Source organism: Prosopis cineraria, unplaced genomic scaffold (assembly GCF_029017545.1).
Source record: "Prosopis cineraria cultivar Desert tree isolate PC_DT_omini unplaced genomic scaffold, ASM2901754v1 PC6, whole genome shotgun sequence".
NCBI classification, from domain to species: Eukaryota; Viridiplantae; Streptophyta; class Magnoliopsida; order Fabales; family Fabaceae; genus Prosopis; species Prosopis cineraria.
This window is the reverse complement of record NW_026555337.1, coordinates 5,587,499-5,607,298: the sequence shown is the minus strand read 5'-3', so window position 1 is coordinate 5,607,298 and position 19,800 is coordinate 5,587,499. Positions and strand designations below refer to the sequence as shown.

Here is a 19,800-nt window from a genome sequence, read left to right as displayed (position 1 = left end):
TCATGATTAATTAGTAGCCTTCCTGGGCCTATAAGAAGTGAGCAATCTTCACACCTATAGTGTTTACCATTGGTCATGTGTGATTATTGGTTATCCCCCTAGCCGGACGCTTAGAACTAATCTTCCCGAATTTAATCCACCTAACTCATGGCATGAACTTGTTTCACGTTCGTATCTTGAGGGTCATTTTAGCTTGTAGTGCTTTCAGGAGGCTCAGTCTTTTTTCCCCCTTTACCCACAAGGATGAATACTAAATATGATTGCATATCTTTTAATAAAAATTTAAATATTGATTCATTAGTTGTTTATGCGAGACTTAACTCTCGTTGGTGCGAGCTCAGTCATTGATAGGGCAATATTCACTGTTCCATATGCATGGGAAAGGAGGGGATCACCTCAAGTCCATGGCCCATCTCACTTGTAGGCATGACAGACTTACTATTGATTAACACTATCACTGCAACTGGATCTGAGTTTGACCGTGGTTGAAGCTTAACAAGATTACACTTGTTTAATTGTACGTCGACTAACTATTAAACCCATAATATATCATATATAATAAACGTCTGAAAGGTCGTTATCTCAAAACTTTAACTCAAACGATATTGGTAAAAAGAAACCAAATCAACAACGATGATTTTTATTCGCTCCCGGGTCTCGGTCTCGGTCTCGGTCTCCCAGAGACTAAATATTGCCTAGTCAATGAAGAAATGGAATTGCGCCACAAAGCTCAAGAGAGAAATCGAAGTTGCTTTTCTTTGTTTTTTTTCCCCCATCCCCTAGATACCTGCAAAAAGTTGCTCTTCATAAACCTATGGAGTTGAGAGAAATTTTGGTGATTCACTTTCATCATAATTCTTTTTTCACTAAAAAAAGATTTAAAATACGTTGTTGAATAATAAAAAACCTTAACCTTTTTCCTTTTTTAAAAAATGTATAAAAGGATTATTTGTCAATTTTTCACAAGCGTACAAGACAAGGGGAGTGTCGAACTGGAAATGGAAGCCAACGCCGAAGTCCACGCAAAGGAAGAAGAGAGAGGAAAAAATGAGAGACTCCAAGCAACAACGTTACTTGAAAACCCGAGAGAACCCAACCTCGCTACGCGTTCCACGTGTCATCACTCTACCGGCCCTTTCGAAAACACACAAAAATTTCGGTATCACACTCTGGATAAGCTTTTTCTCTCACGGACTTTCGAAACCCAACGGTGCTGCTTTCTCTCTTAAGTCTTACCTTTCCCCTCATAATCAACCCGCCATGCCGCAATTTCGCTCACTCTGATTACATCATCTCATTCTCTCTCATTGCTACTATTCCCTTCAATGGCAGCCGTTACTTCTTTGTCCTTCTTCGCGTTAACCCAATGTTCTGAAAGAAAGCCAGCTGTCCCTTCCACTCGCTTCCTCGGGTTCAATTCGGAGGCATTGCGGTTTCGGACGAATATTTCTTATCACTATGCTGGCGTTAGAGCTTCCAATTCCACTTCTAAACTGATTATTCAATGCATGTCTTCCGCGACAGGTTGGTATCTATTTGCTTCTTTCCTTATTTCTGATTTTCGAGGAAGATTTCGGGAAGGGGTGAGTTATGAACTTTCTGTTATCGTTTTAAATCTTTTTAAGAATTCTGAAGTTCAAATTTACTAAAGGGTTACTAAGCTTCATTTGTTGATTCCTATTGTTATCATGATTGGATGTCCTACATATTCACGAAATCGTTTCCCATTTGGCGTTTGATATATTGACTCTTTTAAAGTTCGATTTCGATGAAACTCTGGTTCTGCAAGTTACTCTTAAACTGCAGGTTTTTATTTATTAATGAAATAAAAACCTGTGCTTTTACTGATTTTTAAGTGTAGCAACTTCATATCTATCAAGGAAACCCTGGAAAATTTTTCCAAGGGGTGATGTTACCCAATCGAAGGGAATACATATTCCTTAGATTCTCTTTGCGGTTGTTGCTAAATACTATTGCTGTTGTTGAGTACTGTGCCTGAATTTCTGCAAACGCTTGAACTTCACAATTTCACAGTAACAACCAGAATGCAATTACTTCTGAGTTTATATTTGGGAAATTTCCTGATTGATCTCACGTTCTATTCTCCTTTGGAATTTCTTGTAATCTAAGTTCTTGTGGACGCACTTCTAATTCACCCACCAGCGTATTCTTCTTAAAAAGGAAGAGGTTCTTAAAATTGCATATCGGGGGCTTTGTCTGTTGTAAGCATTTCCAATCCATTTGACATTTATACGCATAATGGAGTGTCAAAGCTTGTTGGAGCAACTGGTAGAGATATAAAAATCAATTTTAAGCATCCACTTAATAGCTTAAGGTTTTAGGCTGAAGTAGTCCTTGACTAGGTATGGGAGCTGTAGCTTCATTGCCAAGTGGTAAAGAGTTCAGTATGATTGTTCCCATTTCCACATACTCCTAATTATTAATCATGTTTCGACAAATGGTATTTTGAGTTTGTGCTTTGTCTACACTTCAAGTCCATAGTGCGATTGTGTGAGGAGCAGATATGCTTTTTGTATTTGTTTGCTGATAGTTCCGCACTTGTTTCTTTCATCTTTCTAGAGACTCGTGCTGCAATTGGGGCAGAGGCAATAAAAATGAAAAATAAACCTCTTCATTTTAATGTTCGTCACGGGTTGTCCACCTTTTTGATCTGCAGATGTTCCCACTGTAGCCGAGACAAAGTTAAATTTCCTCAAGGCATATAAACGGCCAATCCCTAGTATCTACAACACTGTGCTTCAGGAGCTCATTGTTCAGCAACATTTAATGAGATACAAGAGATCTTACCGTTATGACCCCGTATTTGCACTTGGTTTTGTCACTGTGTACGATCAACTCATGGATGGGTATCCTAGTGATGAAGATCGAGATGACATCTTCCAAGCATATATTAAGGCATTGAAGGAAGAGCCAGAACGATATAGGTTAGAAGATAGAATAATTGATTCCTTCCGTAATTAATTGATCTAGTTATTTTTTATTTTTAACATATAAATAGACATGTCATAGCCTGAACAAGATAAACTAACTAATCAAAATTGATCTAGTTATTTTGTTTCTTTATATGTCTTCTATTCTTAACTGTGAATCACAAGAATTAAAGAATGAAATGTTTGTTTCACATCTGTCAATAAGTGCCTTCCAGTGTCATTTATGGGGCATGAAACATGAATTGGTACACAATAACATTGAGACAGAAGTTGAGTCTCTAAGATAAAAAGGAAGGTCTTTTTGCAAAAATGGAAGTAGCATTGTCTGTCAACATTTCGTTGTTTTGTGGGAATTTGAATAACTTGCATTGAGAATTCTGTATCATAAATGATCTTATGTATGGGCCTCTACAGAATAGATGCACAGAAGTTGGAAGAGTGGGCCCGGGCTCAGAACCCAACTTCCCTGGTTGAGTTTTCTTCCAGAGAAGGAGAGGTGGAGGGGGTATTAAAGAATATCGCAGAAAGAGCAGGTGGCAAGGGGGATTTCAGTTATAGTCGTTTCTTTGCAATTGGTCTATTTCGACTTCTTGAGCTGGCAAATGCGACAGAACCGGCCATTTTGGAGAAGGTATGGTTAGGGATCATGGCTGTTTCATTCGAACTTACAAATATTTGCATTGTTATGTGTCATATGATAATGATTTGAACATATTCTGCCAAGTTTAGTTTACATTTTCTTGAGTTGTAAGCAAAGTAGACATCCAAGAAAGTCCTACATATCTAGATGCCATCAGGTCGGCCTATTTGGAATAACTGAGTTGAATAAATGGCCTTGAAACTCTTTCTCCAAGCCTCATTTGCAGACAGTAAAACTTGCTCTTGAATAAGTCCATAACTTTTTTATATGATTTATTGCTCAAGTAATCCATACTGTCATCTCAACAGCTTTGTGTAGCTCTGAACATCAATAAAAGAAGTGTTGATAGGGATTTGGATGTGTACCGTAATCTGCTTTCCAAGTTGGTTCAGGCAAAAGAGCTGCTGAGGGAATATGTTGACAGGTAAAATTCAGATCTTCGGATGACAGTCATTTGTAATTTTGTCACTATCTCCAGCCCCAAGACAAAATAAATTTGCATAATTTATGAATTTATAATGCTGAAATTCTTTTTAAACGAGTTCTATTTAAGGCTGAAGTTGTCAATCTACTTCTTGTTCTTGGTACATAATAAAACTTTGATTTACTTGCTTTTCATATCAAGGTTTTGACATTTTGAAATGATATATTGCTTCAGGGAGAAGAAGAAAAGAGAAGAAAGGACTGAATCTCAAACGGTTAATGAGGCCATTTCAAAATTTTGGGGACAAAGTATCAATCTTCTGGCCTCTAGACATTAATGAAACTATCTCCCCATGATGATTGCGCATCCTCGGCTTCATTTTTCTTGGTTCTTGAATAATCAGTCAGGCTCTGTTATCAGCTTGGTTCTACATGTTGTATTTAATGTATTACCTCTCACGGTGATCCAGCTGAACCCTCACCCTGTCAATATGATTATATCTTCCCCTTTTAAATGTACTGTTTTCCTCGGCGGCAGATATATATATATATTTAATATATTATCAATTATCAATTATCAATTGCTGGCCTCGAGGAATGTATAGTGTGGTTACAAGTAAAACTATGCTCATCTCTGTCCTTCAATTTCTGCAGATATTTGGTGCCTGTAAAAGGTACATATACATATGTGCAGTTAATCTGCTCACGGGTAGAGAACGGTTTTTCGATTGAGAAATCATTGCCCAGATTTAATGCCTTTTTTTTTTCCTAAGCCACGATCAGATTTCATCGAGTTATTTATTGTAAAGAACTTTTTGCAAGGATATGGTCGAGTTTTTGGTCAGTAAAGTTCTTAAGAACTATTCGTAGTTTGACTTCGACGTCGTCTACGGCTAATATAGTAACCAATACAACGGCTAGTTAAAAATAAGAACAATTCAAAAATCAAATTTATTAATATCAGTCAAAAAAAAAAGTAATTATCACAACATAGTTGTTTGTTTGCAGGGAGAAAATGTGTCTCCATATTTCTGGGCTAACATACCGGAAAAAACCTTCAACCCTTCAAGGTTTTTATTCAAATTCTTTATTTCAACCCTAATTTCCCAATTAAAGACAGCAATGAGCAATGACAAATTGAAAACCGTATTAAAAAGGTCCCTGCATCAATATGCTATTGGGGTAAGAAATGCCAAGTTTGCCAACTACGTAGAATACACGATACTGGCTTTAATGGTGAAAGACCTAACTAAGATGGGAAAGATCAACGCCATCTGGGATTTTAAAGGTATCTGCTGTGCCAAACTTCCGAAACTCCTCAGCTGTAGAGTCTTCATCTTCACTATCATCTTCCTCCGCATCATCATGGTGTGTTTTTGATGCATCATGCACACTTTTAGAACTGCAATCATGAGTGGCAAGCATGTTGACCTGGCCAAGGTGAGATATCTCAACCACAACAGTGTCATCGTCAAGTGGGAGAGGTTGTTTCCATGGTTCCCCATCGATCCTCATGTATGTATGATCTGCTGCTCCTTTGTGAAACTCAAAGCAGATTCTGTGAGCCTGATGCCAACAGAGGACATAAAAGTGCCATGTTAATCAAATTGAAGGCTTAGTCCATGATCTCAAGTAATGAACGTGTGATCATTAGACTACAGCCAACTTTTTACTTGGTGATAACCAGGACAGCTTGAAATCCCGTATATTTGGTTTTGGTTTTCCTCCTTAACATCTACTTATAATGATTCTTTTTTGGGGGTAATCTTGGTAGTTTTGGAATTAAAACTAGTTTCCCACTTTTGCTCATTCCACACGTACCTGACCAAGACGCCTTCCATGTCCATTTGGAGCAAGCAAAGCAAGTCCATGCCAGGCATCTCTAAAACCAACGATCTCTAGAAGACCATCATCCACAAATGGCGGTGTCAAACCTCCCTGTGCTCCAACAGAGACCATGTGTTATTTAGAGTTTTTTTTTTCTTCCCAGGGGAAAAAAAAAACAGAGAGCTGCATGAAAATCAGTTATTCCCCAGAATTGAGCTCAACCCAGGGAATAAAGAAATTTAACTCAAAACTGTTCAGAATTAGCAGAGAAAATTGACCTCATGACGCTTCCTTCCGTTTGGCATGCCCCAAGGATTCAAACCACCAGAAAAGCTAGGCAAGTTAAGACACACAATTGACCTGATGCTGTATATTAAAATTTAGAGTTATCAATAAGAATAATACAGGAAAGCAGTGTAATTTTTGGACAATTTAATGAGTTGACCTATTTTTAACTCCCTCAGTCCCTTAAGTTAGTTAAACTGGACATATATTTTGAATCAGAGGAAGTATTTAAGAAGTGCTCAATGACACTTTTTCTTTAGAAATCCTTACAAAATATGGCCCATATCGGACACTAATCATCCCGTCATCAACAAAAGCAAAATGTGTTTTGGAAAAACATGAATATTTATGACAACAACGGGAGAAACTATTAGAAATAAGTGCAAACTAAATTAGAGTGCTAAACCTTCAGCTAGGGAAAAATGCAGGGATCTATCATCGATCCACTAATTAGAACTTTCAATGGCATTCATTCCTGTATGTTTGATAAGAATATTGACCTAGAAGGTATGTGCAGGTCTTGCCAGCGACCATGATCATGCGCTTTCATGATTTTCACTTTTAACATGTGTGCTATGTTCCTGCAATAGAAGAAAAAATATTTGATTACTGAGAGAAGAGAAAATGAAATGATAGATCACAAATTCATGGTACAATTAATGCAAAAACGGTCATAGATGTGTACATGCATGCATACATTTCCATAAGATGGACTGCTAAGGATTTATTCTGTGCGCACTAGTATGGTTCTGATATGAAAATATTAGGAATTAGTTAGGGCAGGGGTATAAATGTTATTTCCTTGGGTCGGTGCTGTTACTAATATTTAGTCTAATGGTCCAGCCCTATAAATACCCAAGTCCAGATGCACAGTGTTGTTGTTGAAACTCATTTTAATAAACGTACTATTCAGAACGTCTCTTCTACGCGTCTCTCTATTCTCTCCTCCTCGTCTACCTATCTTTCTTCTTCTTCTCTCTTCATCTCTTTCTATCCTAACAGTGGCATCAGAGCCAGTCCTTCCTCCCTCATATGCCCGTCACTTGTCTACAAACAAGGATGGCTGAAGAAACAGATGCAAGACTCACGATGGTTGAAAACCAGATTGAGGGGCTCACTGCCCAGATCGCAAAACTTGTCCGCACGTAGAAGAGTCTCGAATTCATCACGAGACCGACTCCAACGAGGCAAAAGGACACCAGCGAAGAATTAGAGAAGGACGCCAGCGACCAAGACAAGAACGAGAATATCAACCTCCTACCCCGATTTACCAAGATGGAGTTTCCAAAATTCAGAGAGGAGATGTTCTTGGATGGCTCATGAAGTGTGATCAGTATTTCCAGCTTGATAACACCCCAGATGCGTGGAAAGTCATGATGGCTAGTATTCATCTTGATGAGAAAGCCTTCCAACGGCATCAAAGCTTCATGCACACCAGAAGGAGACGTGCGACTGGATGGGAAGAATACTCGGAAGCCATAAAGAACCGATTTGGACCCACTTATGAAGCACCCATGGCGGAACTGATGCGGCTGCGACAGACAGGGAGCTTGGGAGATTACAATGATTCTTTTGATGAAATCGTATGTAAGCTGGATCTAACTGAGGAGTATTTGGTGCAGACCTATTTAGAGGGTTTACAAGAAGAATATGCTGGGCCAGTGAGATTACTTAAGCCCACATCTGTTCAGGATGCAAGAAGTCTGGCACGACTTCAAGAAATACACCTTCAGAGATCACTAGAAGCAACCACATGCCCAAGAAAGGGCCTACACACCGCAGAGCAACATCATGGCATCTACAGCCTCTTGGCGTTCTGCGAATACCTGGGCAACACCGAAACAGAGCTTCTCACGTGATGGGTCTCACCAAAACACAACTAAAAAAACAGCACGGCCAACCTCAGAATCCTCAGTCGTGCAAGGCTCAGCGTCCAACACAGCAAAAGATTCATCTTCCTTCTCGCCAAGTTATTTCTGGGATTAAAATTCCCACAAATTAACACCAGAGGAGGAGGCAGAACACAGAGCACAAAACCTCTGCTTTTTATTGTCAAAAAATTTTCTAGAGACCATAATTGCCCTCAAAGACGCAAGATTCAGTTGCAATTAATAGAGCTGGATGAAAATCTGGAGGAAGAGGAGGTGGAACCTAACGAGACAGACCCTGATGAACATGAAATTCCTCCTGAATGCCATCAAATTTCAATACATGCCATTGAGGGTGAAATTAGTATGAATTCTATGAGACTTCAAGGATATGTGGGAAGAAGACCTATCCAAATTCTCATAGATAATGGCCATGATTTTCTCAATTATGACTTGGCAAAGAAGCTGGGTTGGAATGAAGAAGAGATGGATGGACTGATGCAGTGGTTGCAGGGGCTGAAAAATTGAAAATATATGGAGTTTGGAAGGCATTTAAATGGAAAATGCAAGGAGAAGACTTTGGCCGAGACCTTAGGATAATGAACATACGCAATTACGATATTGTGTTGGGCTGGGAATGGCTTAAAAGGCTTGTTGTTGTATGGGAAAATGTGTGTTTTGCAGGCGCAACCTCCATCAAAATGGCAAATGGTTGATTCTAGCAAGTTGGAAATTAAGAATGGAGACGGGTGCCAATTATTTCTACTCCAATTAGCAAAAAATAGTCAGTTTCAGAGTCAAATCCATGCTGTGCAACCAACAGAACCCATTCCAGAAGCTGTTGGTGACCTTTTGGAAGAATTTACTAGTCTTTTCAATGAACCTAAAGGTCTGCCCCCTTTTAGGAGGGTCATAACCACCCTATTCTTTTACAAGAAGGGACAGATCCTATTAATCTCAAGCCTTATCGTTATTCTTCTGCCCAAAAGGACCTTATTGAGAAAATGGTGGGAGAGTTGTTAGCTACAGGCGTGATACAAGAGAGTAGCTCCCTTTTTGCTGCACCTATTGTATTGATAAAAAAGAAGGATGGCTCATGGCGCATGTGTATCGACTACCGTGAGCTTAATAAGAAGACAATCAAGAATAGATATCCTATTGGAAGAATTGTTGGATGAATTGAAGGAAGCTAGATGGTTCACAAAGCTGGATTTGAGAGCAGGATACCATCAAATTCGAATGGAGCCTCAAGACACATTCAAAACAGCTTTCCGGTCACACTCGGGTCATTATGAGTGGTTGGTTATGCCATTTGGCTTAACCAATGCTCCAGCAACATTTCAGGGAGCAATGAACTCTATTTTTAGACCTTACTTACGCCACTTTGTTCTTGTTTTCTTTGATGACATTTTAGTTTATAGTTCAAATTTAAATCTGCATGTTCAGCATCTAAGACTGGTGTTTGAAATTTTGCAGAAAAATCATTATTTCATCAAGAGGAGCAAGTGTACATTTGCCAACAATAAGGTGGAATACTTGGGGCACGTTATTAGTAATGGAGTGGTGGCTACTGACCCTCAGAAAATTCAAGCAGTGGTAGATTGGCCTACACCAACTACTATTAAACAATTGAGGTCCTTTTTAGGGCTTGCCGGGTACTATAGAAGGTTTTTAAAGGGGTATGGACAGATAATCAAACCCTTGACGGACCTTTTGAAGAAAAATGCATTCCAGTGGCATGAAGAAGCTGCTGCCACATTCAAGAAGATGAAACAAATACTTGTTTCAGCACCTGTTTTATCTCTCCCAGATTTCAATAAAGAGTTTGTAGTGGAAACGGATGCTTGTGGAAGGGGCATTGGGGCTGTCCTGCTCCAAGGAAATCAACCCATTGCATTTTTCAGCAAGGCTTTGGGTCCCAAACAGCTCTAGCTTGCAGTTTATGAGAAGGAATTATTGGCAGTTGTCCTAGCTGTTGAGCATTGGCATCAATACCTTGAAAGAAGGAGGTTTATTATCAAAACAGATCAGCAAAGCCTTCGATTTTTGTTGGGACAGAAGTTGAAGACCCCTTTCAGATGTATTGGGTTACAAAGTTAATGGGGTATGATTATGAAATTCATTATAAAAAAGGGAATGATAACACAGCTGCAGATGCTCTTTCTCGACTCTCACGACCTCAGTTACTTCAGATGACTCTAGATACATCATCTCCAGAATTATTACACAAGCTTGAGGAGAGTTGGGAGTTGGATCCAGATCTCAAGGGCCTTATTTCTGAGTTACAAAGACAAAATGGCAGTATTAAAGCCTATTCTTGGGATGGCAAATTCCTTAGAAGAAATGGGAAGCTGGTGGTAGGGGAAAGTCCAGCCTTGAGGCAATTTATTCTAGAATGGTTACACGCCAGTGCTCAAGGGGGACACTCTGGAATACAAGCCACATATCAGAAAATCAAAGGGTTATTTTGGTGGAAGAAAATGTTACGAGATGTGCAGGATTTTGTCAAAATTGTGACACTTGTGCCCGCTGTAAGTATGAGATAGTGGCAAGTCCAGGGTTGTTACAGCCACTACCAATTCGAGTAAGGTGTGGGAAAGTGTTACTATGGATTTCATCGAAGGGCTCCCTAAATCAAGTGGGAAGGAAGTCATTTGGGTTGTCGTGGATAGAATGAGCAAGTATGCCCATTTTATGGCCCTATCTCACCCATTTTCAGCTTCTACGTTAGCTCAAGCATTCTTGGATAATATATATAAATTGCATGGAGCCCCGGTTGAAGTGATAAGTGATAGGGATCTAGTGTTTATTAGTAATTTTTGGAAGGAGTTCCTCAAGGTGATTAGAGTGGAGCAAAAGCTTACTTCTTCCTACCATCCTCAAACCGATGGTCAATCCGAGGTGCTCAATTGGTGTTTGGAAACTTATCTACGTTGTATGTGTTGGGAGAATCCTAAAGAATGGAAGTAAATGGTTATCACTTGCTGAATGGTGGTATAATACTAGTTTCATACTTCCATTAAGGCTACTCCTTATGAATTACTTTATGGACAGAAACCTCCTTAATATTTCCTTATTTGCCTAGATTAGCAATCGTTGAAGCTGTAGACAGGAGTTTTGAGGCAAGGGAACGCATGATTGGAGTTTTAAGGCATCATTTGCATAGGGCAGCGAATTTAATGAAGCAAAGGGCTGATTTGAAAAATCTGATCGAGCGTTTGAAGAAGGTCAATGGGTGTTTTTGAAATTACAGCCTTATAGGCAAATCTCTATTACCTCTAGAAGCACTCAAAAGCTAGCACCAAGGTACTTTGGGCCTTATAAAGTGCTCAAAAAGATTGGGAAGGTTGCGTACAGACTGGAATTACCTCCTAGTTCCAGAATTCATTCCACTTTTCATGTTTCTCTCCTCAAGTTATGCCCTGACCCATCAGTGAAGCAGTGACATCCGCCTGATGAATGGCCAGAAATCCCAGAAATGTTATTTCCTGAGAAGGTATTAAACAAGCGAGTGGGAAGGAAGAAAGGAAGGATTATTACTGAAGTGTTAGTTCAGTGGAAAGGCTTGCCAGATGAGGAAGCTACATGGCTGTCTCAGTTCAAATTTCAAAAACAGTTTCCGGATTTTCCTCTTTTTGATCCTTGAGGGCAAGGATGTTAGGGAGGGGAGTATTGATATGAAAATATTAGGAATTAGTTAGGGCAGGGGTATAAATGTTATTTCCTTGGGTCGGTGCTGTTACTAATATTTAGTCTAATGGTCCAGCCCTATAAATACCCAAGTCCAGATGCACAGTGTTGTTGTTGAAACTCATTTTAATAAACGTACTATCAGAACGTCTCTTCTACGCGTCTCTCTATTCTCTCCTCCTCGTCTACCTATCTTTCTTCTTCTTCTCTCTTCGTCTCTTTCTATCCTAACAGGTTCACACATATGCATGCGTGTACATTTGACTTGGTGAAGAGAGACCAAGGCAAATATGGGGAACTTAAGTCCTACACTGAGTGGTATGGAATACATGTTTTTAGAGAAGCTAATAACGTTTCTAGGTGTAAGTCTAGATCCAGCAATTTTCTGTTAGAACAGAGGAAGAGATCATTTCCAAATCTTGACTCTGATGTTCTCTCCACATAAGGATAAATAATATGATTAAAATATTGCACCAATAAATTATCAGGATCACATCTTGAATGAGAAAAAAATCAGTTGAACAAATATTTACATTGCACAATATAAAATCATTCCTGAATCAATTGAAGTGGTGCAAGACAAGAAAAGACATCACATAATACTTATAAAGAAAAGGCACGCAAATGATTGTCTAATCTGTGAAAGATCTACATGAACTAACCTGGAAGGTGGATGGAAAAGAGGTGCCATAAACCATCCTTGTGTGCATCCAAGCTTAGCATATGTGCTCTGACATTTAGATCGGAATCATCACTACAAAATGGGTAACTAGAAGTGGATGGATATACATCTCCCATATCTAAAACTGGACTCATTGCTTTCCATCAAGGAGTAAGGAAATCGAGCAAGTATAGGCATTAACCTACAATTTATTGTTCATGCATTTACTCTTATTACTGAAATACTAAAGAGGGCTTCATTACCTGATTAAGCAGCTGATTTTTAAATTTTTCTGGATGCATCTTTCGTTCTGAGTGAAATGCATAAGATATTTGAGCATCCATTCCTACAGTCAGCGATCATGATTTTTTTTTTTTTTTAACCAACCATTGAAGATCAAGAGAAACCATGTAGGAAATCTATAAAATTTGAATTGGTAGACAGTAACATTATATAACTGACACATTTTTCAGACCATGTATAAAGAAAGTTTCAACTGTCAAAATTGATTCACACTGCATTATGTGTGCTACATGGTTGTCAACCACACTTGTATAACCTTGAAGAGATCAAAGAAGGAGGAAAGGAGAAAACTTGATACCATCCAGAATATTTCATGCCAATTAGTTAAATCAAATAGACAACAAATATAATTTTTTAACTTAGGTTCAGCTATAGAAAAATCCAGGAAGAACAATTCTTACCCATGCTGAAGTAGTTCCAAAATCCCCCACGGAAAGTGTGGTAACCTTCCTGAGAAGAAGAAACAGTCATGAGGAAAGTAAGCAAGGAAAGATGAAAATTTCTTAAAAAAATTGAAAATATTAAAAAAAAAATTATTAACCACTGTCACCTCATTGTTTTTGTTATTTTAAAATCCATAAGTAAAAACAAGTAGAAAAACATATTTGGAGCCTGAACCAATGTCAGCTGGCTGGGAGACAAGGGACTTCCATTTAAAGTGGAAGCTTCCTTCTCCTCTATTGGCTTGCGTATTGGGATTAGTTTCTCCTCTGAAACAGAGTGTAATGAAGATTTCATTGTAATTGTGTGCAATGTCACACCAGCAATTTGGCATTATGCCCTTCATAGTTCAAAACAAATTTTTTCCATCGATAATATAATTGGAGTCAACGCTCAACATGATCCAGTCATCTCCAAGAAGGTTACTACCGTAATTAGCAATTCAACATGTCAAAGTCAAGCCAATGAAAACATATGACATTAAAGTGGATGCTTTCCCATTTAAATTCCTGAAGATGCACCATGAACCAGATTGGAGATCGCAAAACAGTGAATCATATAATGTCTTACCATATTTAATTCATCTGCCTCAGAAGCACGATGGAATGCATGTAAAGAATGCGGCAGCTCAAGAGGCGCTATTGGATCACAGGAACCTTCTTTTGGAATCCTCATCCTCATAAGAATGTGCCAGCTGATGTGTTATTAAAAAAAAAAAAAAAGCAGCCCTTCAAAATTCATATTTTTGCCAAGGGTTTATGGGGGTCCTAAAGACTGGACTTGGGAAGATAAGAAGGAGCGAAATAAAAGATGAAAACAAGGAACAAAGTTCTATGACTAAACTTAAGAAAGAACCATGGCCTTAAGGAACCAAAATAATTAATTCAACCGTGTAAATTACAGTGACTGATATTAAACATCGCTAACATAATGTTTTGAGGTTAACACTGTCTGAACAGATCACTAAAAGGAGCCTATTGTAGTGGTTTCAACAAAATGAAAATTCACTAATATATCCACCGGGAAATTTTAAACTTTCAATTTGGATTTATAAAACATCTACAATTCAACAAGAACTGGAATCACAGAATCATTTCTCCACTTCAATTACACAGCCTGGATATTCCACAATTTATTTTCTTGAATTGTTTGGATATTTGAATCATTTTGTGCATAGCACTAAGCCAGGAAGAAAAAACCATTGTTGCCACAGACTAATATGTAAACAATCTAAATAGCAGCATATGAAAGAATAGGACCACAATTTACTTGTCTATTTTCATTTCCTTAGCTTCCATAACTTGCTTTAAGAATGACTCAACCGAATGCTCATCTGTTCCTGGGTTCTTCTTCCCCTGTATAGCAGCCAAATACACGTGTCATCCTGCTATTCATGTTAAGCAGTTACTTTTCTTCACTAAGATCAACTGAAAAACTAATGGGTCTAATTTACTTTATTCTATTAAATCTTACATATCAGGGCTAACTGGAAATTTCCTCACCTTCTATTAGAAGTTAAAGGCATAACAGGAACCACAACATTAAAAATAAAAAAAAAGGCAAGATGCGTGCCCTTTCATGACCATACAATCAAAAAAGATACAGGCAGAGTGAGTATCCCCTGCTGTGCTGTGATGCCCCTCTGGAACAAGGGGGCCCTTTTTTCTTTTCTTTTTCCTTTTTGAGTTTTATTCTTAACTTCACCTCTGCTGTGCTGCACTGCTGCACAGCACTCTGTGTAACACAGTAAAGGTTCCAATTCAAAACAAGCACTTATTCAATTAGAACTTCTAATGTTAAAATCATAGTTCTTGAACTATTACGTTGCTTGCAGTGTCTGTATGTTTTAACAAGCAATTCAAACTTTCATGAAGCAGCACCCACAAAGGGCAATCTCATACCCAACCAAATGCAAAAGGAAGATTATTCCCTGTGCCTAAGGGAACCGTGGCAATTGGTGGTGGATGAGGCAATTTGAGGTCACAAACAACACCAAGTAGCCAACCTGCAGTTCCATCTCCCCCTGCAACCTAAAGAAAAGGTATGTATCAGAAATTCACAAGAGGGCATACCTATAAAATCAATAAATTGACAATTCAAAAGGGAAATTAAGCTGGTCAGAAAAATTTCCATTAAAACATCAAGTATATCTCAACTCACAATTAACTTCAATCTCTCCATAGTCCTCATAGCAAACTGATCGTCCTGCAGCTTGAGGTTTTCAAAATTAATATAGATTCTACGCAGCACCTTATCAGGAGCTTCTTCCCCCAAATCAAAAACCTGAGAATTGTTCCCTGGCACATTTGAGATTGAAAATTTTCGACTGTGGAGTTCATTTCTACAATGTCCAATGTGTAATCATTGACTTGCAGATTCTAGAAATATTCAACATGAGACCAGTAATACTTCTTTTCTTTTCTTTTTCTTTACCTGTTTTTCATTAAGAAGAGTACAATACGTTTTAAAAAGGTCCCCTCCCAGCTGACCACCACTCTTGGGGTTAATAAAAACTAGCACTGGGCATGAAGGTGCATCATGATCGATCTCACCCTTTGGTGACTCTGGTGCAAGTATGTAGCTAGGGATCCAAAAGTCCTTCAAGAAGTTGGGCTCAGACTTGGGACAAGCCATTCTTTGTATGCTGCTGCACAACTGTACCATGTTCACAAGTGCAGGGGTTAACAGATAAACAAAGGGATGTATAACTAAGAAGCCATCCATGAGGTGAGGTGACATTCATCGTTACTACCATCAAATTCAATGACAACCAATATTCCTTATTATTATGTTAAATATATTCAGAGTACTTAAACACAATGATATCATGTGAAAAGGTCCAAATCACCATGAAATTAATATATTGAGTAAAATGAATTCATATATTTATCGCTTACTGTACTTAATGTCATAACTCTCAGTAGAGACAATTTAAAAAAAAAAGAAAATGTTCAGAGATAACAAGGTACTGTACAGCTTCTTTTTCTTTCCAGATGTTTCCTTTCTGCGTGCATCAATGTCTGCCTTTGTGTACATATTGGTGGCCTAAATTAATATCAATCAAAATAAACCTGATCTCTCAGGGACATATATTTGTAATGCAAATAATAATAATAATAATAATAATAATAATAATAATAATAAACAGGTTTTGGATACAACTTGCATCTTCCACGGAGGGATTCCAGTGAGCAAATTTCAAAGTCACATATAGACGGGCTATACTGGACAAACCAATTACTAGAACACCTTACTTGCAAATAAGACTGCATATTGCTTATGTTTTTATATACCTTGTAAAGAAATGAAGATATGGGGTTCAAGAACCTTTTAACATTTTTATTTTTGGATGGCGAACCTTCAACATTAAAAAAGTATATAAAACAAAGGTAAAAAGATGATAAACAACACAATAGAACTATAAACAAACAAGTTTCCTTTCAAAAATCTTAGCAAGCCTAACAATAATGCCAAATGATTCATCCCTACAAATTTTGGTATAGGTACTTCAAAATGATTCAAGCCGTCCCCATAGTAATACCTCTTTGGTTAATTTTAGGTACTCCAAAATAATTTTATTTAGTCTATAAAATCACAGTTTCATTTAGTACAAAAAATTAATTTGACAAAAAAAAAACTGGAAGGGATAATTCTATAATATATATCAAAATGTAAGGGGGCCTGGTGTACTTTTTTAAACAAGAAAAATATTATATATAATTTAACCAATTCTTAAGGTAGGTAAGCAAATTTACTCTACATAATAATACTACAAAGATAACAAAAAGAACTAATATACAGTTCTATGTGATCCATATGATATATTATTATGGCAGACTCAAAGTTATATGAACTTTAAGATCATATTAAAAAACTAATTTTATGTCTACGATTGATCATGCATCACATAAGACTTATTACAAGCTTTTTATTATTATTATTATTATAAAAATTTTCATATATCATAATTTTTTTTGGAAAATGACCATGTCAAATTCGATTTCACCGTAAAAACAAAAAATGAGAGTCGGGAATAAAGCAAACTAGAAACACCAGTTCAGTTATCATATATCAGCCTGACCGATGAGGACAAGAAGGAGACAGATACTCAGAAGGAGAGTAGACAATCTGAAAATGTAGATATAGAGGGGGAAAGCTGGAGCAGAGAGGACTGAAGTGAACGATTCGAATTCATAGAAAAACTTGCCAATAAAACTAAATTTATGCAAATTGGATCACAAAAGGCTTGTGTCAGTCAAACAGTATCGTAATCGTACCCGGAAAGGAAATTCTGGCGGGATCTGAGTCCTCTATTGCAGAATTGAGATGCAGAGGGGAATCAGAAAAATGAAATATCATCAACCTAACACACGAAGCATAACGGGTGAGTTGAGTTGGTAAAAATAGGATCAGGGAGACGATTCATGGACGTGGAGTACAAAGCGACTGAGAAATCTGGGAAGTGACAAGGGATCTTAGTGGGTCCGTTGGAATCCGAATCCGAATCCGAATCCGAGTGAAGAGATGAGCGCACGAAGAATCCGAGTAGGGAACGAGAGACCGTGTTCCGTGAGCTGTTGATATTGAATAAAAAAAGATTGAACATGGATTAAGTTAGCGGATATGCGAGTGATACCATAGAAAAAGGATGGGACCAGAAAGACATGAAGGAAGGAGGAGGACACCACCATGCCTTGGAAATAAGGGAGAATTTACCCTTGATGACGCTTATTTAAATTTCCAGGGAGAATAACAAAGACATCCTAAAAAAAATTAATTAATTTAAATTATATCTTAAATGTTAAACTTAAAAAATTTAAAAGTCTATCTTTCAATTTTACAATTACATTAAATAAATTTATAATTTATTTTTTAATTTTTACTTTTAAAATATAAATTATAAATTCATCACAATAAAATTAAAAATTAAGAAATAGAGTTGTAAATTTTTAAAATTTAATATTTGAAATTTAACTTAAATTAATTAATTCTTTTGGAACCTCTCTGTCACTCTTCCAATTTTAAACCCCTACATTTTTACTATAACTTAGGAGTATTGATTTATATTAAATTTTTAAAAAATGATAAAATTATCCTTCATTTGAATTAATATAAAATTGTCTTACTTACTTTATTAATTGCCCTACTTCATTAGTTCATTTACTTACAAAATATGATTAATTATCTTACTTCACTGTTTATTTTTCTGAAATAAAATCAAGTGAAAGAACAATAAATAGTAAAGTAAGATAATAAATAATAATTCATAAATAAATAAATATATATAGTATAGAAATGAACAATTTGTTTTGAGATTATTTAAATATATGAAAGGAAGACAAGTTAAGTAAGATAATTAATAGTATTCCGTAAGCAAATTAACAAGTGAAATAAGAAAGTTTGATATTAATTTAAATAAAAATTATTTTTATTTTATTATAAATTTAATATCAATTAGTATTCTAATTACAATATAATTTCAACATTTTAAAATTTTTGCATTTAAATAAATATGGTTAAGGGCGTTTATTAAAATTCTCTCTAAACATAATGGCGGAGATTGGAATATTGACACCAAAGATGCGGGATCCATTAAAAAGTTGGCTCACGTGCATTTAAGATGTTAGGAGAGAAGCCATCCTCCCTACTGAGGAGGTATAGACTCTGGATGTTCTAGATTATTAAACAGTTTAAATTTAATATTTGTATTTTAAATTTTTTAAAATAAAAAAATTATTTAATTTTAAAAAAAATTAATAAATTTATTTATTTGTCTAGACATTTTAGATTTAATATAAATGATTCATATTAATATCAAAATTTTATAATTGACTTTATAGATATTTTTAATACCAAATATTTTAATAAATTTGTGTTTATTTATTTGTAAATTTCAAATTTAATATGAATTATTCATATTTAATATCAAAATGTTTATAATTAAATTTTTAAATATATTTTAAATCATATATGTTCAATATTACATTTTTTTATATATGAATTAAATATGAATTATTTATACTAATCAAGATTATTTAAACTGATAAATAATTTATTAAAATTTATATAATTTTTATTTTAAAAACTATAAAATAAAAAAATAAAAAAATTAAATCTAGATTATCCAAATGTAAATTTAATAAGGGGGTGGGAGAAGGGTAAGAGGAGGGGATAATAGGGGGGAGAGAGTTTGAGTCCAAATGATAGGGTTATTGTACATGACTCGCGAGTGAGACCATGTTGTTTTCACCTACTTCCTCCTAGCAAGAAACGGGATATCTTAAGTTGATAAAAAAATATAAGGCATAGACTAATCTTATAATTTTTTTTTCAAGTACATCATACTTCATTTATTTTTTTTAAATAAATATAAGTATTAAAATTTTAATTATCATTATCAAGACATTTATATAAACATTTAACGAGAATATAATTAAAAATTAAAGATGTTAAATTTTTAAAACAATTAAGATTCAATTATTTTTTAAAAAAAATAGTGAAATACTAATATCCTATATTATAATTTAAAGAGAATACCTAAAACCAAAGTTGGAATCTTGAGTCTTGGAACCATTTTAGCCTCGCAATTATGATTTAGGATCTCAACACTTAAAAATGCCAATTAAAATCAAAGTTTTTCTATTGATATTAAAAAGATAAACAAAAATCCCAAAACTAATGGAGGGGAGGGGGGATGCGAAGGAAGCTTTT

The 19,800-nt window shown here is 36.2% G+C and overlaps 2 protein-coding genes across 5 annotated transcripts; one reads left to right on the top strand and one right to left on the bottom strand.

The window, feature by feature from the left end:
• The first annotated feature begins 1,197 nt into the window (after window positions 1-1,197).
• On the top strand, window positions 1,198-4,595 carry LOC129314382 (protein THYLAKOID FORMATION1, chloroplastic). The gene is made up of 5 exons (XM_054957817.1): window positions 1,198-1,524; window positions 2,678-2,945; window positions 3,366-3,582; window positions 3,900-4,015; window positions 4,250-4,595. The coding sequence occupies exons 1-5, from the start codon at window positions 1,326-1,328 to the stop codon at window positions 4,350-4,352; spliced, it is 903 nt and encodes a 300-aa protein (XP_054813792.1). The 5' UTR covers window positions 1,198-1,325; the 3' UTR covers window positions 4,353-4,595.
• Window positions 4,596-4,942: 347 nt separating this feature from the next.
• LOC129314380 (diacylglycerol kinase 5-like) lies at window positions 4,943-17,744 on the bottom strand. Of its 4 annotated transcripts, none has more exons than XM_054957815.1 (14): window positions 17,726-17,744; window positions 17,367-17,452; window positions 15,523-15,744; window positions 15,250-15,372; window positions 14,991-15,119; window positions 14,359-14,444; window positions 13,660-13,783; window positions 13,050-13,098; window positions 12,609-12,691; window positions 12,347-12,414; window positions 6,627-6,707; window positions 6,120-6,207; window positions 5,836-5,952; window positions 4,943-5,580 (listed from the first exon to the last, which is right to left on the bottom strand). In XM_054957815.1, the coding sequence occupies exons 3-14, from the start codon at window positions 15,721-15,723 to the stop codon at window positions 5,260-5,262; spliced, it is 1,470 nt and encodes a 489-aa protein (XP_054813790.1). In that variant the 5' UTR covers window positions 15,724-15,744; window positions 17,367-17,452; window positions 17,726-17,744; the 3' UTR covers window positions 4,943-5,259. The 4 variants fall into 4 exon arrangements, with proteins under 4 accessions (XP_054813790.1, XP_054813791.1, XP_054813789.1 ...); XM_054957816.1 differs by lacking the exon at window positions 17,726-17,744 and adding an exon at window positions 16,064-16,134 and having other exon boundaries at window positions 17,367-17,715; XM_054957814.1 differs by lacking the exon at window positions 17,726-17,744 and having other exon boundaries at window positions 17,367-17,714.
• Window positions 17,745-19,800: the final 2,056 nt, after the last annotated feature.

Bases quoted from the DNA above. Each gene is read 5' to 3' on its own strand.
- LOC129314382 (XM_054957817.1), top strand. From the start codon at position 1,326: ATGGCAGCCGTTACTTCTTTGTCCTTCTTCGCGTTAACCCAATGTTCT. The intron at 2,946-3,365 runs GTTAGAAGATAG...GGGCCTCTACAG, and splicing joins GAAGAGCCAGAACGATATAG to AATAGATGCACAGAAGTTGG. The intron at 3,583-3,899 runs GTATGGTTAGGG...TCATCTCAACAG, and splicing joins AACCGGCCATTTTGGAGAAG to CTTTGTGTAGCTCTGAACAT.
- LOC129314380 (XM_054957813.1), bottom strand. From the start codon at position 15,753: ATGGTACAGTTGTGCAGCAGCATACAAAGAATGGCTTGTCCCAAGTCT. The intron at 6,208-6,626 runs GTCAATATTCTT...TTTAATATACAG, and splicing joins GACCTGCACATACCTTCTAG to CATCAGGTCAATTGTGTGTC. The intron at 5,953-6,119 runs GTCAATTTTCTC...GTTGGAGCACAG, and splicing joins ACGGAAGGAAGCGTCATGAG to GGAGGTTTGACACCGCCATT.